The sequence below is a fragment of the Schistocerca nitens genome, chromosome 1 (genome assembly GCF_023898315.1).
Source record: "Schistocerca nitens isolate TAMUIC-IGC-003100 chromosome 1, iqSchNite1.1, whole genome shotgun sequence".
Taxonomy (NCBI): domain Eukaryota; kingdom Metazoa; phylum Arthropoda; class Insecta; order Orthoptera; family Acrididae; genus Schistocerca; species Schistocerca nitens.
The window spans coordinates 527,713,097-527,729,066 of record NC_064614.1 but is presented as its reverse complement, the minus strand read 5'-3'; the positions used below and the strand labels follow the sequence as shown (position 1 = coordinate 527,729,066).

The 15,970-nt window shown below is 37.8% G+C and overlaps 1 protein-coding gene across 11 annotated transcripts in view; it reads left to right on the top strand.

Annotated features, from left to right (window-relative positions):
• LOC126253413 (broad-complex core protein isoforms 1/2/3/4/5-like) overlaps positions 1 to 15,970 on the top strand; it is a 492,630-nt gene that overhangs the window by 315,792 nt on the left and 160,868 nt on the right. For 4 of the 11 annotated variants that reach the window (XM_049954747.1, XM_049954738.1, XM_049954754.1 and 1 more), the window contains one exon: positions 6,115 to 7,190. The exons of 5 other annotated variants lie outside the window; for them this stretch is intronic. In XM_049954747.1, coding sequence (XP_049810704.1) covers positions 6,115 to 6,389 — 275 coding nt within the window. In that variant the 3' untranslated portion in view covers positions 6,390 to 7,190. Of the gene's footprint in view, positions 1 to 6,114; positions 7,191 to 15,970 lie in introns of those variants that run through there. 2 more of the 11 variants (XM_049954763.1, XM_049954823.1) reach the window with 2 other exon arrangements.

The window sequence follows — 15,970 nt, the reverse complement described above, 5'->3', positions numbered from 1 at the left end:
ACTGTATTTCTTTCCCCCATTCCTGTCAATTGTTCCCTTATGCTCTCCCTGAAACTCTCTACAACCTCTGGTTCTTTCAGTTTATCCAGGTCCCATCTCCTTAAATTCCCACCTTTTTGCAGTTTCTTCAGTTTCAATCTGCAGTTTATAACCAATAGATTGTGGTCAGAATCCACATCTGCCCCTGGAAATGTCTTACAATTTAAAACCTGGTTCCTAAATCTCTGTCTTACCATTATATAATCTATCTGATACCTATTAGTATCTCCAGGATTCTTCCAGGTATACAACCTTCTTTTATGATTCTTGAACCAAGTGTTAGCTATGATTAAGTTATGCTCTGTGCAAAATTCTACAAGGCGGCTTCCTCTTTCATTTCTTAGCCCCAATCCATATTCACCTACTATGTTTCCTTCTCTCCCTTTTCCTACTGACGAATTCCAGTCACCCATGACTATTAAATTTTCATCTCCCTTCACTACCTGAATAATTTCTCTTATCTCGTCATACATTTCATCAATTTCTTCATCATCTGCAGAGCTAGTAGGCATATAAACTTGTACTACTGTAGTAGGCATGGGCTTTGTGTCTATCTTGGCCACAATAATGCGTTCACTATGCTGTTTGTAGTAGCTAACCCCTGACTCCTATTTTTTTATTCATTATTAAACCTACTCCTGCATTACCCCTATTTGATTTTGTATTTATAACCCTGTAATCACCTGACCAAAAGTCTTGTTCCTCCTGCCACCGAACTTCACTAATTCCCACTATATCTAACTTTAACCTATCCATTTCCCTTTTTAAATTTTCTAACCTACCTGCCCGATTAAGGGATCTGACATTCCACGCTCCGATCCGTAGAATGCCAGTTTTCTTTCTCCTGATAACGACGTCCTCTTGAGTAGTCCCCGCCCGGAGATCCGAATGGGGGACTATTTTACCTCCGGAATATTTTACCCAAGAGGACGCCATCATCATTTAATCATACAGTAAAGCTGCATGTCCTCGGGAAAAATTACGGCTGTAGTTTCCCCTTGCTTTCAGCCGTTCGCAGTACCAGCACAGCAAGGCCGTTTTGGTTAATGTTACAAGGCCAAATCAGTCAATCATCCAGACTGTTGCCCCTGCAACTACTGAAAAGGCTGCTGCCCCTCTTCAGGAACCACATGTTTGTCTGGCCTCTCAACAGATACCCCTCCGTTGTGGTTGCACCTATGGTACGGCCATCTGTATCGCTGAGGCACGCAAGCCTCCCCATCAACGGCAAGGTCCATGGTTCATGGGGGAAGAGGTCCATGGTTCATGGGGGAAGACTGACCATTCTTATGAATGGTGAATCCAAACAAAGCAGCAACTCTCCATACAAAGACCTGCACACACACACAAAACATAATATTATGCACCCAGTGAAACAGTGATGGTGTGGTGCACTATGAATTGCTTCCCCAAAGTGTAACCATAAATGCTGACATTTACTGTCAACAATTGAGACGTCTTGCATAGACAATCCACGAACAATGACCAGGAAGACTGTATGAAGTGATGCAACTCCACAATAATGTACATTTGCATGCTGCCTTCAAGGATCTTCATCTCTGAATGAAAATACTCTCTGAACATGGCTCAATAAATTATTCACCTCAGAACCACATGATTTCTATTGTCGTGGAATTGAAAAATTATCCTAACAGAGTGCTGTAATTAGTGAAGGCAAATATTTTATGGACGCTAAAGTATCTACTATGTACATCTGGTGTATGTATTAAATTATGGAAAAATGCTACGAGCTTATGCACCAATCCAATACCTCGTGAAACTAATTTTGTTAGTTACATTTCTTAGTTAAGGAAATGACTTAAGTGTAGCAAATTGCAATTAAACTAATTGAATTAATACAGTTGAGTGTAATATTTACACTCAATAAAATTATTGTAGTGCATAAGCCAACTTCAGGAATGTAATTGAGTACATCATAATCGATTGTCCATCAGAGATTTTCCCAGTGAATATGTAATTTAAATTCTTCTTGGTGATCTAGTTGCATGAAGTTATTGATTCTGCACAATTTTCTGCAGTCAAAGTTGCTGCCACCTTCCAGTGACTGCTCAGGATTGATCAGTCGGTCCACCAGTGTCTCCGTTTACACTCTGTTTGCCACCCACTCTCTTCAGCAGTGGCCACTAAAACTGATATGCTTCTACCATTTTGTGGATGACACTTTTGTCATGATGCCCCATGGGTAGAAAACATGATGAGTTCCTGCAACATCTGAAATGCCTCTATTCCAGCATAATAGTTCAGTGTTGTGGTGGAACATGATGATGCTATCTCAGTCTTGGATTTCCTAGTGAGACAGAAATGTAACAGTATGCTGAGCCACATTGTCTACAGAAACGTTGCTCACATCAGTTTATATTTACAGCTACATACTTTCAGTTGTCACCACAACTCACAGTGTGAAAGGGTCTTGTGTGCCTTAGGCCATAGAACAAGAATAATCTCCAAGGAAGAGAGCTTACCCCCAGAGCTCAGACACCTAAAGACCACATTCAAAAGACATAGATAAAATGACCAACAAATAAGGCACTCTTAGTGGCAGCCAGTGGCAACACAAAAGTGGGATGAGCGGGAGGCTACTCAGGCAACAGTGTACTTCTCTTATGTGAGTGATATGTTGAACAACGTTCTGCCCGCCTCCCAACATCTCTATTTTGTTAGGAACTGTGAAGAATGATATGGAACTGCACAAGTGGGTAGTCTAATTGCCAATGTAGCAATCCACATATGGGGGGGGGGGGGGGGGTAATTGTGCAATCAATCAATCATCCAGGCACTTCCTGTTATGTGAAAAAGTAGGGCAACCTTCTACTCCATGCTTCTTAGATGAGGCTGAAACTGACTGAATGCATTGCATCTAATTCCATATTATTTACAAATATACTGTGGTCTTCACTAGTGAAAGACTCTATTTAAAGAAAAAAAGGAAAAGAATTCATTTGAAAGCTAGCAACGTTCTCCCTCTTGTTAATGTACCTACTCCTTGAATTACTTACATTCTGCTATGACTTCCCTTTACCAGATTCTTAGATAAATATGTCTGCATATAAGTTGGTGATGTCACAGACATCAGTTGAAGTTTGATGATAACAGCAACACCTTTCATTTCTTCATTTAGTTTCTTACTGTTTTGTTTCAAATAATTGGGTATATTTGTATTTATGTTCTCCAAGATTTGAATAACCATCTAGATGTTTTTATGACTGTGATTATATCTTTAATTGATAGTAAGCGTAATTAGACTGCACTCCTTCTGAATCTTTGATTGAAGGTTATCTTTGTCCTAGAGAGTGATATATGTATTTACTAAGAAAGTATATTTTTTTGGAGATCAATATTAGCTATGTTTGGAATATATTGGTGGAATTTTATTAATTCATGAGATGCCACATTCTATAAAAAGTTATAATAATTTAAAGTTCAACGTTTACAATAGCAGCAGAATTGACATTGTCAGCTATAGTGAGAATGGTGGCGCCATCTCCAAATTTTTAGTAGATCCTTTGAATAGTTTACATGCTAAGGATCCTGGAGCATGATACATGTTTGTTTTGTTTGGTAGTTAAGGCTTTCTTGGCCTCTGGACAAGACAAAATTTCTTATCTTATATAAATGAATATTTTCAATTTATATATATTAGCCAAATACACAGAAACTCTGCCCCTTTTCCACCCTGCCCCCCCCCCCCCCCCAACAATCCCAAACCTATCATAATGAGAAGCTAACGATGAGAGTGACCTGTCACAATCTGACTTATGATCTCGATGAGTGTCTCCTTTCTTGACTTGTTTTCATGATAAGACTAACCATGTTTTCCAGAAAACATCTGTTAATGCTTAAACAAAACAAATATGTATAACAGTAATGCTTAAATACCCTGTATATCAGTATCATATTATTGTATGTTCCAACCTTTTGTAGGGATTCATAAGCAGTTTTCTTCTGGAGAACTCTCAAGAAAAACAGCCTCAGCATTTTACTAGTACATGATAAAATCTTATTGTATACAATATCCAAAGTAGTAGGTGCATAGAAAGAGGACAAATGCACAAAATAATATACACTTGTTACAAAGCTGATTACAATCCATCACCAATGAGCGTGCTTTTTACTGACTAAATTTGTTCTCTTATTTGGTTTTTGCTAGCAAATGACAAATTTTTAAACAACAGAGCTTTGAACTACATTACACACTATTGCAAGTTGCAGATTACATTTTAATCATCAGTCATTTTTAACTGTACATGGTGCAGTTTTTCCTTTGTCTTGAAGTGTTATGTTATTGTTACTGAAGTGTTATATTATTGGAGATCATCTCACGTAGTATTAAGTCCTCTGTTGTCAGCTATGTTGATGGGGGATCACTTCTTTTTACTACTTCTGTATTTTTACATTGGAAGTATCACATGATCAACCCCAGAATTTACCAAAAGCATGTATGAAACAACTAAATATCTAAATCAGGACTGCTGGACTGAATGTGGAAGCTGGCTCTTCAAAATTGCAAGTCTGTAATTGTAATAATGTGCAATCCCAGCTGTAGGATACTCATACAGTGTCAATATAACAAATATATAGTAATGTAAATAATTTGGGAGTTAAAGTTACAACACACAAAAAAGTAGAACTGTTGAATTGTTGGCAGGCACATACAGATCACACACTTTAACTTGGCCCATTTGTGGAGCATGCTGGGAGTGAAAGTGTGCAATCAGCTCAGAGTGCATTGGCTTCAGGGACAAGCCCCACCTGCTTCTCACAGAGCAGCCAGCTTACAGATTATAAAACAAACAAATGTGTGATGGTTTAATGCATCACAGAAGTGATGTGAAAGTAAGCATCACTTTAATGTCTGAATAATCTGAAATGGAATCTTACTGCACAGTATGATATCAGTCAACTTTCACCGGTCAGAGAGGGGTTGAGCCACAGTGCGCAATGAGTTAACAAGTCTGAAATTTTAGCTAGCTTTTAGATAAATCCTTTTTCAAGCTAGAGTACCGATACTGGAACAACTGAACAAGGGCTATGGCTTTGACTATTTATCATTATGTCCAGATATGAGACACATCCTACCCGCAAGCCTTCCCATCCATGAAAATTGGTATTCTGCTGCCCTCCCAAACCACACAATGTCCTGGTCCATCTTTGTGCAGCATCCACTACCAACCACTTGCACATGGGTCATACCTCCAGAATCTGTCCAATATACTCACCCAACACATCCTACTCCAGTCCCATCACTGGCCAACCTCATACCATCACAGGCAGAGTCACCTGTGAAAGAAGTTGTGTCATTAACCACCCCTGCTTCAATTTCTGTGTATATGGGAATCAACTAGCTGTCCACCAAAAAGAGTGATCACCACCTTGTGGTCAAGAACAGAGTTGACGATGCAGTGGTGGAACATAGAGCATGAGTCGTGCTTGGGTAGCTTCCGGCATTGCCAGGAAGTTTAATATCAGCTCTCACTCCACTGCAGCGTGGGAATTCTCATTCAGTGTATCCCCTGTCAAAGGCAAATTTTCTCTTTCGAGTGGACGCACTCAATTAACATTGATTGTACTTCTAAATTTTTCTTTGTTCTAGTTGGTCTGAAGTATATAGGGTATAGTATGCAGTTTGTGCTACAACAGGAAATTGTTGCATTAAAATTGTAAAACTGGTGGTGAGATTTAATTTGTTTATAATTAATCAATGCTGTTTTAAAATTACATCTAAGAATGGTGTAAGCTTATGTTAATCAATTATGGTGCATCTATGTGTACAGATTAATAAAATGAAAGTACTTTTTTAGAAAAAAAAAATGAAATGACATTAATATGTACTGAAAATGTGGCCCTTCGAAGAAGTAGCTAAGTATGTTCATTAGCTACTGTTAATTGTGCAGTATTTTCAGAAAAGTCTATTGAGACACGTTTTGCCTAAACTTCATTTTAATCATTGGTGCAGTATAATTTTCGCACTATTTAAAAGAGAAACATAACAGTTAAATTAGTTTATTGTTCATTTTCCCCATGACATTGAATGTAATGTAGATGTGTTCTTTGTAGGTAAACCAAGATACATCACAAGTTTTCGAGGTAAAAAGCAGCTTGTTCATGATGGATACATATATCACTTACACTGGTATAGAGGTCAGAAGAAATATTGGAGATGCATTGAATATAGCAGAGGTTGTTTTGGTCGTTGTACTATGGATGATGATAAAATTATGTATGTTGTGTCACATACTCATGCTCAGCGTTTTGATGAGATACGTGAGAAGGAGCAGCTATCACACTTGAACAATGAACTTTATAATTTGACCTATAAAATTCGACTTTAGTAGTAAGATAGATAATGGCAGTGTTTGTAGTCTAAGAGCTTTAAAGTAATGTAAATATTATATATAATTATTCTAATGACTTTTTTGGTCAAAAGAGAATGTTTAAAAAATTTCTGTTAGAAAATTATTTGTGCTTTTCTAATTGTTATTTTAAAATTGGTTTAAAAAATACTCTAATGATGTAATTTACCCCTACCTACTATACAGTGAAATATCATTGCTGCTTATTATGATATACTGTGTAAAGAGGATTTGTGTTGATTTAAATCTTAATCTAATATCAGTGCTGGATTATTGGCCATCCAGTAGCTACATTGTTTTGTTTAACAATCATCGTAGTAACTGTTCTGGTATTTTAAAACATTAAACTTCTCGAATCCAGTGGGACAAAGGTTGCTGCCCAAAATTGTTAAGCCTAGTTTAACAAGTAAGCATAGGCTATAAAATTCTGAACGTTGCCATTATGAACCATATTATGATTTTGTTTTCTTAAAATATGAGCAATATTGGAAATGTGCTTATGCATTGAGCACTTGTTGTTCATTGAAAAGTAACAATTACAAGACCAAATAAAAAAGATTTGCATGATAGTTAGTAGTAATTCATAATTCCTACATCCAAAATCTACTGTGTTATTGGAAGAATGTGAGTTCAACAATTAATATAGTCATAAGTAGTGGAAACTGGAAATAAGTGACATATAAAAATATATCTGGGCACAGCAGCCAAATATTAAAGGCACAGAGTGTACTAGAGATAAATTCAAATGTAGCATTCACTGCAGTTATGGACCCGTATATGGTTTGTGGAGAGAGAAAGAGAATAAAAAATATTTATCATGGAATCCTAAATCTTGTGGTTTTGGATGACATATATTTGGTTTTGAGTGTTAGTATTACTCCCACAAAATCCTGTTACAGCTATTATTATTATTATTATTATTATTATTATTATTTTCGATTATTCCCATTTAAGAGAGCGTTTGAACTTGAATTCCTTTATGATGATTGTTTATGTTTTTTCTGAGCCCAAATTTGCTTCATGTCCATTTGCATCCTGGTCTCTTCTGTGTTGTGGTGTCAAATTTATGTTTTTTGATGATGTTCCTGAATTCAGTTCTATTTTCTGCATCATTTACTGTTATGTGTGCTTGTCTGAGGTCCTCTTCAACTTCTTTTATCAATTTTGTTTTTCCCCTGCCTGAGTTGATGACTTTAAGAATTCGCTTTGAAATTCTGTTTTCATTCATCCTGTGGATATGTCCGTAGAACTGCATTCTTCTTTTCCTTATTGTATCCGTAATCATGTCTGTGTATTTATATAATTCTGATGTTGGTCTCTTCTTCCAGATTCCTTGCTCTTGTATCGGGCCAAAAATTTTCCTGAGAATTTTCCTTTCTTGTTTCTCTATTTCTTTGATTTTAGTTTGCCCACCTATTTGTGTTGTTTCAAATGCATACAGTGCCTCCAGAAGTACGACAGTGTTGTAGTGCCTCAATTTTGCGTTAATGGATATGGACTTTTTGTTATAATAGTTCCACGTGAGTTTATATGCTTTCTGTAGTTTTTTTATTCTTTCCTCGTTGGCCTTTATGTTGATCCCTGATGGCTGGATGATTTCTCCCAGGTACTTAAAATGTGGTACTTGTACGATCTTCCCATGGGTTGTCACAATAGGCAATGTGTCTTGTGGCACTCTTTCTATGTACTGGGTTTTCTCATATGAGATTTGCAGGCCAGTTCTTTGTGCAATTTCGTGTAACTTCTCTATGGCGTTAGTGGCTTCTTTTCTATTATTTGTGAGGATTGCAAGGTCATCCGCAAAAGCTAAACACTTCACATTGAATCTGTTATCTTTTCTAATGCCAATTTGGATTCCTTTGACTTCTTTTTCCCATGTCCTGATAATTTTTTCAAGAATGATATTAAAGAGTAATGGTGAAAGTCCGTTACCCTGTCGAACTCCAGTTTGGATTTCAAATGGTTCCGAGATATCCCCCATAAATTTAACCTTGGAGACTGTGTCAGTTAATGTTTCCCGAATGATTGCTCTTGTCTTTCTGTCAATGCTGAATTCTTCCAGCGTCTTGCAGAGCGCTACTCTGTCTATTGAGTCGTAGGCCTTTTTAAAATCTACAAAAGTAACTACTGTGTTTCGGGTGTTTCTCATCTGGAGAATCATTTTCAGATTCCAGATCTGCTCTATGCATGATCGTCCCTTGCGAAAACCAGCCTGGTATTCTCCTATTTGTGGGTCAGCTTGTTCTTCTAATCTATTCATGAGAACTTTTGATAGGATTTTATATGTGACCGGTACGAGTGAGATACACCTGTAATTATTTGGTTCAGTTTTGTCCCCTTTCTTGTGGAGTGGATGGATGAGTGCGCATTTCCATTCAGAAGGGATCTGTTCTGTTTCCCAAATGTTTAATATGATTTTGTGGATTTTTCCTGTTAATCTTTCATCATTTAGTTTCCATAGTTCTGCAATAATTCCATCTTCTCTTGGGGCTCTATTGTTTTTCAGTGTCTTGATAATTTCTACTATTTCGTTGGTGGTTGGCAGTTTAGCGTCAGGATTTGGTGTAGACGTCTCGTAGTGAATATCCTCTGTAGGTCTTTCGCAGTTGAGAAGTTTGTTGAAATAGTCTGCGAGGATTTGGCAGTTATTCTTCGTATTAGTTTCTAGTGAACCATCCGGTTTCTTGAAACAAAGATTGGGTGGCTGGTATCCTGCAATATGTTCTTTAAACGTCTTATAAAAATTCCTGGTGTTGTTCTTCTTAAAATCTTGTTCTATCTCATCTAGTCGCCGTTTGTCATAATTTCTTTTTTCCCTCCGAATAGTTTTCGATGTTTGTTTTCGGATTACTAGAAATTGTTGCCATTTTTCTGATGTTTTGTGACTATGGAAGTTTTTCCAGGCATTGGTCCTTTCTTCTATTGCTTGGTCACATATTATATTCCACCACCTGTGTTTTCTCCTTCTCAGTGGGTGACCCAATTTCATCGTGGATTTGAGGACGTCCACAAGTTCTGTCCAGTTTGTGGTGTTTGTCTGACTAATTTCCTGTAAGATGTTTTCCTTGTTGAGTTTTATGTATTCGGGGTCTGGTCTCAGCACTTTGTTTAGTTTTGGCTTTTTTCTATTGGGTTGTAATCTGGCCTTTATCTGTAGAAGATGGTGGTCTGAGTCAAAAAATCCTCTTCTCGTTTTCACATTCAGAATTTCTGCTGTGTTACTCTTGGTGATGGCCACATGGTCTATCTGGAATTCACCCAACATTGTGTTGGGCGACTTCCAAGTATACAGTTTCTTGTTGGGTTTTTTGAATTGTGTTGACATAATTACGAGGGCGAAATTTTCGCAAAAGCTTATCAATCTTTCCCCATTCTTGTTAGTTCTCTTGTGAGCTGTATGGATTCCGGTGATTTTCCCGTATTTTTTCTCTTTACCTGATTGTGCGTTAAAGTCGCCTAACAAGATTATTACATGGTGTTTGGCAATTTTTTGTCGTCTCTTCAAGGTCATTCCAGAAGGCATCCACTTTCTAGTGGTTCTTCTTGTTATAGTTATTTGTAGGTGCGTGTGTGTTGAACAAGGTATATGCTTTGTTGGCCGATTTGACGGAGAGCGTTGATATACGTTCTGAGGCAGACTGGAAGTCAATGACAGAGTCGCTGATAGCTTTGTGGACTGCAAATGCTGTGCCAAACTGTTTGAGTCCTTTCTCATTAGTTTTAACTGCTGGTTTTCCTTTGTAGATCCTATAGTTGTCTGTATCAAAATGGTTTTTGTCCGTAAATCGTGCTTCCTGGATTGCAAGGATTTTGATCTGGAATTTTTGCAGCACGTCTGTAAGTTGTTTGATCTTGCCCAGTTTGAAAAGAGTATTAGTATTAAGTGTACCTATGAAGTGTCTTTGTTTTGTGTGTAATAATTTGGACGTCGTCTGGTTCTCAACCTGAGGCATAACATGATGCTCCTGGTCCCCCGGAATCTGATGACCAGGTAAAGCCAGCCTTGTGACTGGTGCCCGGGGTAGTGGATTCATTCCTTGTGTTGTCATCATGTTTGGTTTTCAAGTTGAAAACTAACTTGGTGGTGGTCCTTCCGAGGAAAGATCACGAGGAATACGACTTGATTGTTGAGATCAAGAAGGTTGCTGCAGCCGCACCATCTAGGTGAACAGACGCTGACCCCTAACCACTGGATACCAGGCAGACGTTAGGGGATTTTGGTTGATAGTTTTGGTCCACCCCGGGTATTTTATTTCCCCGGTACCCTCCATATCTGGAGAGCATTCCCCTATCCGCCACCTGGGGAGGCGCCCGATGGGAGACTATCAACTCCACATGGGATTATTATTATTATTATTATTGTTATTATTATTATTAATTTTGGCCATGCTGGCTAAGTTTAAAAGTCATGACTGCATGGCAAAATTATTTGTGTTTTTCTGTTAACAGTTACAGTTATTTATTTAATGTTTAATTTAACACATTACAGTACATTTTTAGCATGTTTTCCTCTTTATCAGGCATTTATGCATAAGAACATTACTTAAAGTTACAGTTTATTTGAATGTAGTCATTTGCTAAACTGTAACTTTTATGACTGTGAGAATGATCAGACAAAACCAAGAATCTCACAGTATTCTCTTAAGAGGAAATAACTGTCATAGGTAAAAAAGTTTGAAACAGGAATGGTTGAAAAAATTTAAAAAATAGGCAAGTCGCAATGTCATGATGTATAGAGGTATAGCAGTCCCCAACCCTAATGTTGATACAGTCCTACTGGATGTGGTATACATTCACCATTCTCCAACCTTTGAGTTGTCTTACCAAACACTTAAAGGGAGAACTATAACTTAAAATTGGATATTGAACAATTGTTGCTTGATAGAGTTATTGAATGTCTGCTTGAAGGTTTTTGTGCCAAATTCTGTCCAACTGGCACATTACATCATCAAAATTAATGACAAACCAAATAATTGATTGCACAATGGCCAGAGATTGACCAATGCATCATTGACTTGCTCAGTTTGTGAAGTTCTTTGTCTTGAATAAATCATTCAATTTTGCTGAAATTGTTGCCCTTTCTTTGTCTGTATATGTACATCACATCTACCAACTTCCATTCAATTTGGATAATTCCTTCATTATGCATTTTTTATTTTATTTTGTTTTTATTTTTTGGGTGTATTATTAATTGCCAGAAATAACAATTATATAAAGTTAAAAGTAACCCCATGCAATGATGATTGTAGAATTATGTTGTGGACCATATAAAAGAAGCTGAGTTGGTTCTAAAAGTTAAATAGATTACTAAGAAGCAGAACTGTAATAAAGAGTAGTGCACTGAAACTATAAAATTATACACGGGGGAAAAGAGTACTTTCCTAACAATGATCTTAACACTGTGAGTATTAGAATCAAAGCCTCGGTGATTTTCATTTCTTCTGCCTCAAACATACTCTGATAGATGACTCCAAATTCAATCTTTTTGTGATGGATAACAAAGTGGAGGTAATGCACCAAAGACAGGCAGAAACTACCCATGCTTATGAATTTTATTCATTGATGATTACTATAATATGACATATTGTGTTGTTTTTGTCATTCGAATTTGTTCCCACAAGCGAATCTGATGATGATCAGTTTTGTTTCTACTATGAAAACTGACACAAAAATTGAAGCACTCAGAAGCAAGTCAAAAAATGTAATGAAACTTCACTGGCTGAGAGGGTATGTGATATCAGTGATTACAAAGTTGAATCAAATCTACAAAGAACTTGGCAGTGTGAGCACACTTATCAGTATGATGTTGCAACCCCCTCTGGCTCAGATGATGCATTGTTTCAGTTGGGAAGAGTGTCATGAAGACATTGTATCCTCTCCTGAGGCATGCTGGGCCACAGCTGTTTAACTGGTTCTTGATATCCTGGATGCTGGCACTGGGGCGTAGTTGACATCCAAGCTGGTCCCACACACGTTCTATTGGCAACAGATCTGGAGATCTTATTGGCAATGGGAGTACGTCAACATCAGGAACATGTGTCGTGTGTGAATGAGCATTGTCCTGTTAAAAATTGCACCATGATACTGTCTCATGAAAGGTAACACATAAGGGTGTAAGATGTCTGTACATATTGTTGTGCTTTCAGAGCTTGCTCAGCCATTGCTGGTCATGACCTGAAGTCATACCCGAATGGCTCCCCATACCGTGATGCCAAAACATTGCAAAAATGGGACCTCCCAACAAATTCCCAACCATACTCACTAAATGATGTTCATCTGGGGTAGTGCAGAACTGTGATTCATTACTGAATGTAATGTGACACCATTCATTGGCAGTCCACACTTCTGATGCACTCCATCGCTCCACATTCAGCCGTTTGTGTTTTGGTGTTAATGAAAGTCTACACATGCATCGATAATTCCCTAGTCCAGCTGCTGCTAGTCTCTGACCAATGGTGTGAGATGACAGCGACTATTGAAGGAAGTCCGTTTCATGTTCTCAGATGGCAGGTGCAGATGTGAAGGGTCTATGATGTGCATGGTGCACAATACTACAATTCTCCTGTGTGGTGATCAGAAGTGGCCAACAATAACCATGCCAAAGAATGTGGCTGTCTTTGTGTCCCCATGCATCTCATCACTGAGCCACTGCCACATCAAATTCACCTGTACAATTCAAACTGCCAGCCAATTTGAACCCCACAATGAGAGCCCCTTCAAACTCTGTCAGGTGCTGATAATGCTGTATCACATAAGTATGTGGCATCTCCGTGTCCTTCACAATAACCACTCAACATCATATGCTGTTCACACATCTTATATCCGTACCAGCCTTGGTAACAACACTAAACACAAACGTCACTAATAAACTCTGTTGGCTGTTCCATCTGTCACAAAAAATTGCAGTAGTAATCATTTACATACCCCCACAGTGGTGTATACGTGTATGAAGGTACATTGACATCCGAACATGTCTTCTCGGTGCTCCACTTTTTTGTGCAAAATTTATGCTGTACCAGACTATCCATTTACTGAAATCCTTGAGTGTGTGTATCTACTGAAAATAACAGTGAGAAGTCACGTACAAAATGATTGTGATCTAATGTAGTGAATAACACTCTTAGCTCCACCTGCAGGGTAAGTCACTTACTTAGATGTATAGAATACATATGCTCTGGCTACTCTTGGTGTTCTTTTCATCACTTCTGACTGATGATGATTTGATGCAACTTATTCTTTCGGTCTCTTGTGTTGCTCCCTTATTTGTTCACAGCTTTAGTTTGCAAAAGAAATTTTTCTTAATGTATCACTGTTTGCTGGACCACAGTTTAAAATTTAAGTCCTTTATTATCTGTCTTTAGTCTCATTCCTTATACATTTCTACAGTGACAGAAATTTCATGATGGAAAGAAAAAAGAAAATTGAAAATGATGAAAGGCAATTGGTTGTAGCGAGACTGATTCTTAGTTAGTGGATGCCCACATCACTAAAATTGTAGGGGAACAAAAGGTTTATGTCATCTGTGTTGGTAGTGAAGGAATGGTAGGGGCTAAAATGTGTATGACAAGGAGGAGGACGTTGAGAGGTAATGGCTGGTGTGGGCTATAGAAAGATGGCTTTCAGCAAAGTAAGGAGTGAAAAGGTAGCATTCATAAAATGGAGACAGAGAGGGCATATAAGACAACATAACAAAGTCATGGATGAAAAAGGGGGGGGAGGGGGAGGGGGAGGGGGAGGGAGGGAGAATGAGAATACATGGAAGAGAGTTAAGGGCCGAGAGCTACCTGTCTTTTCCCTATCACTCATCCCACTGTCTCCATTCCCTCCTCGCCATACACATTTTATCTTCTCCCAGTTGCTGCAGCCTGATCATCCTCTCATAAACAGTCAGTCTCAATGTGGCTGCAGTCATTGCATTTGGGTGTCTTTGTGTGTATGAGACATGTACTTAGAATAAAACAAGAGGCTGTAGTTCAAAAACTAATATCAATTTGTGCCTATGGATCAATGTATGGAATAACAGTCAAACACTGTAGCTTTACCTCTTTCATATTTATTTGGACTGTACATGCTGAAGACATTTGATTTTCTACCACTTACATCACTATCTAATGCTAGGCAATTAAGTGCAATGTTTATGCCAAAATAGATGAATTGCCAATGTATAGGGAAGAAAATTAATTGTTGATAGTAGTACTTTGAGTTAGAATGGATACTGTTTATGTTTAAATTATAGGTAATAGGCTACAATGTGATAATAATAATAGTAATAATTATATTTGTTTCTGTACTAGCCATATGTTAATCAGCAGCAGGTGAGTGGCTATTTTTCGTCATTTTTGTTTATTTTCTTAATGCATTTAGCTAGGTATTTCCTAGTATTTTATTAATAAATTACAGTTCCTGCTGTCAGACACACATCTGTACCTTAATTCTGGAATTTAGCTCACTGCTGATGAAAAGTCAATCTTTCTTGAGGATGAGTTAATAAGCATGTACACTATTAATGTAACTGCCTGTGCTGCTATTGGCAACTTTCTGTCAGTATGATATCCCTCTTTTGCATGTTCAAGCTTTGTCCCAGTGGCTTTTTACAGCTACTTCTCTGCAAACACTGCTCCATTGTTATCAAGTCAGAAGACTAGTGCAGTGTAATTTGATTTCTTTAGCTGTAAGGTGTTGCAGAGACTGTTATTCAAATTGTCTGACAGGCAAATGTGATACTGAATCCACTGTAAAAAGTGTATGTAAGACAGTGGAGAAGTTCAGTTGAGTATAATCATATGTGGACAATGAAGCAGGGTTAGTACATGTTTGTATACCTACTGTTGGGCAACTGAGTGTAATATTCATGTTAAAATAGATACCCTCTGCCAAGACCTATAGTCTGTTCAACATAGGAACAGTCCTGATGTAAACATTATGCTGCATATTCTTCCCTGTTTGCTATTACATTATTGGATTTCATTTCCCACAGAGCTTCAGCTGTATATAGTTGGGTACAATAATAAACTTATGTTTTACATAGAAGTGAAGCTTGCCCACAGGATACCTAAATGCATAACACTTTACCAATGACATGAACTACCACAGCTTATTTGTTTCTGTTTGCATTCCCCAATAAAATTTCATGTAATCTGCTTCCAGTTACTTTATTTTTACACTTAATGATTAATGGAAAATCTCATATAAAGATGTGAAACAAATACTAACAAAGAGATAGAGGGGCTGGCCAGTACTTACCTCAGCTCAGTACAGCCAATAGATACACAAAACAGAACAGAAAATATACGTATCCTAGCTTTGGGAACTTCGTTCCTTCGTCAGGGAGGAGAGAGGGGAAAAAGGGGAAGAAAGGAAAGTGGATTCAGTTACTCACAACCCAGGTTATGAAGCAACAAGGGAAAGGTAAACAGGGAGGATAGCAAAGATGGAGGCTTGGGTGTCAGAGGGAAGCCAAAGATATTCTACTGTAAGTACTGTGCCAGCTTCAAACCAAAGAGGATGCATACAGAAGTAAAGAGGTATATAGTATAAAGATAAACACAACTATGTAGGAT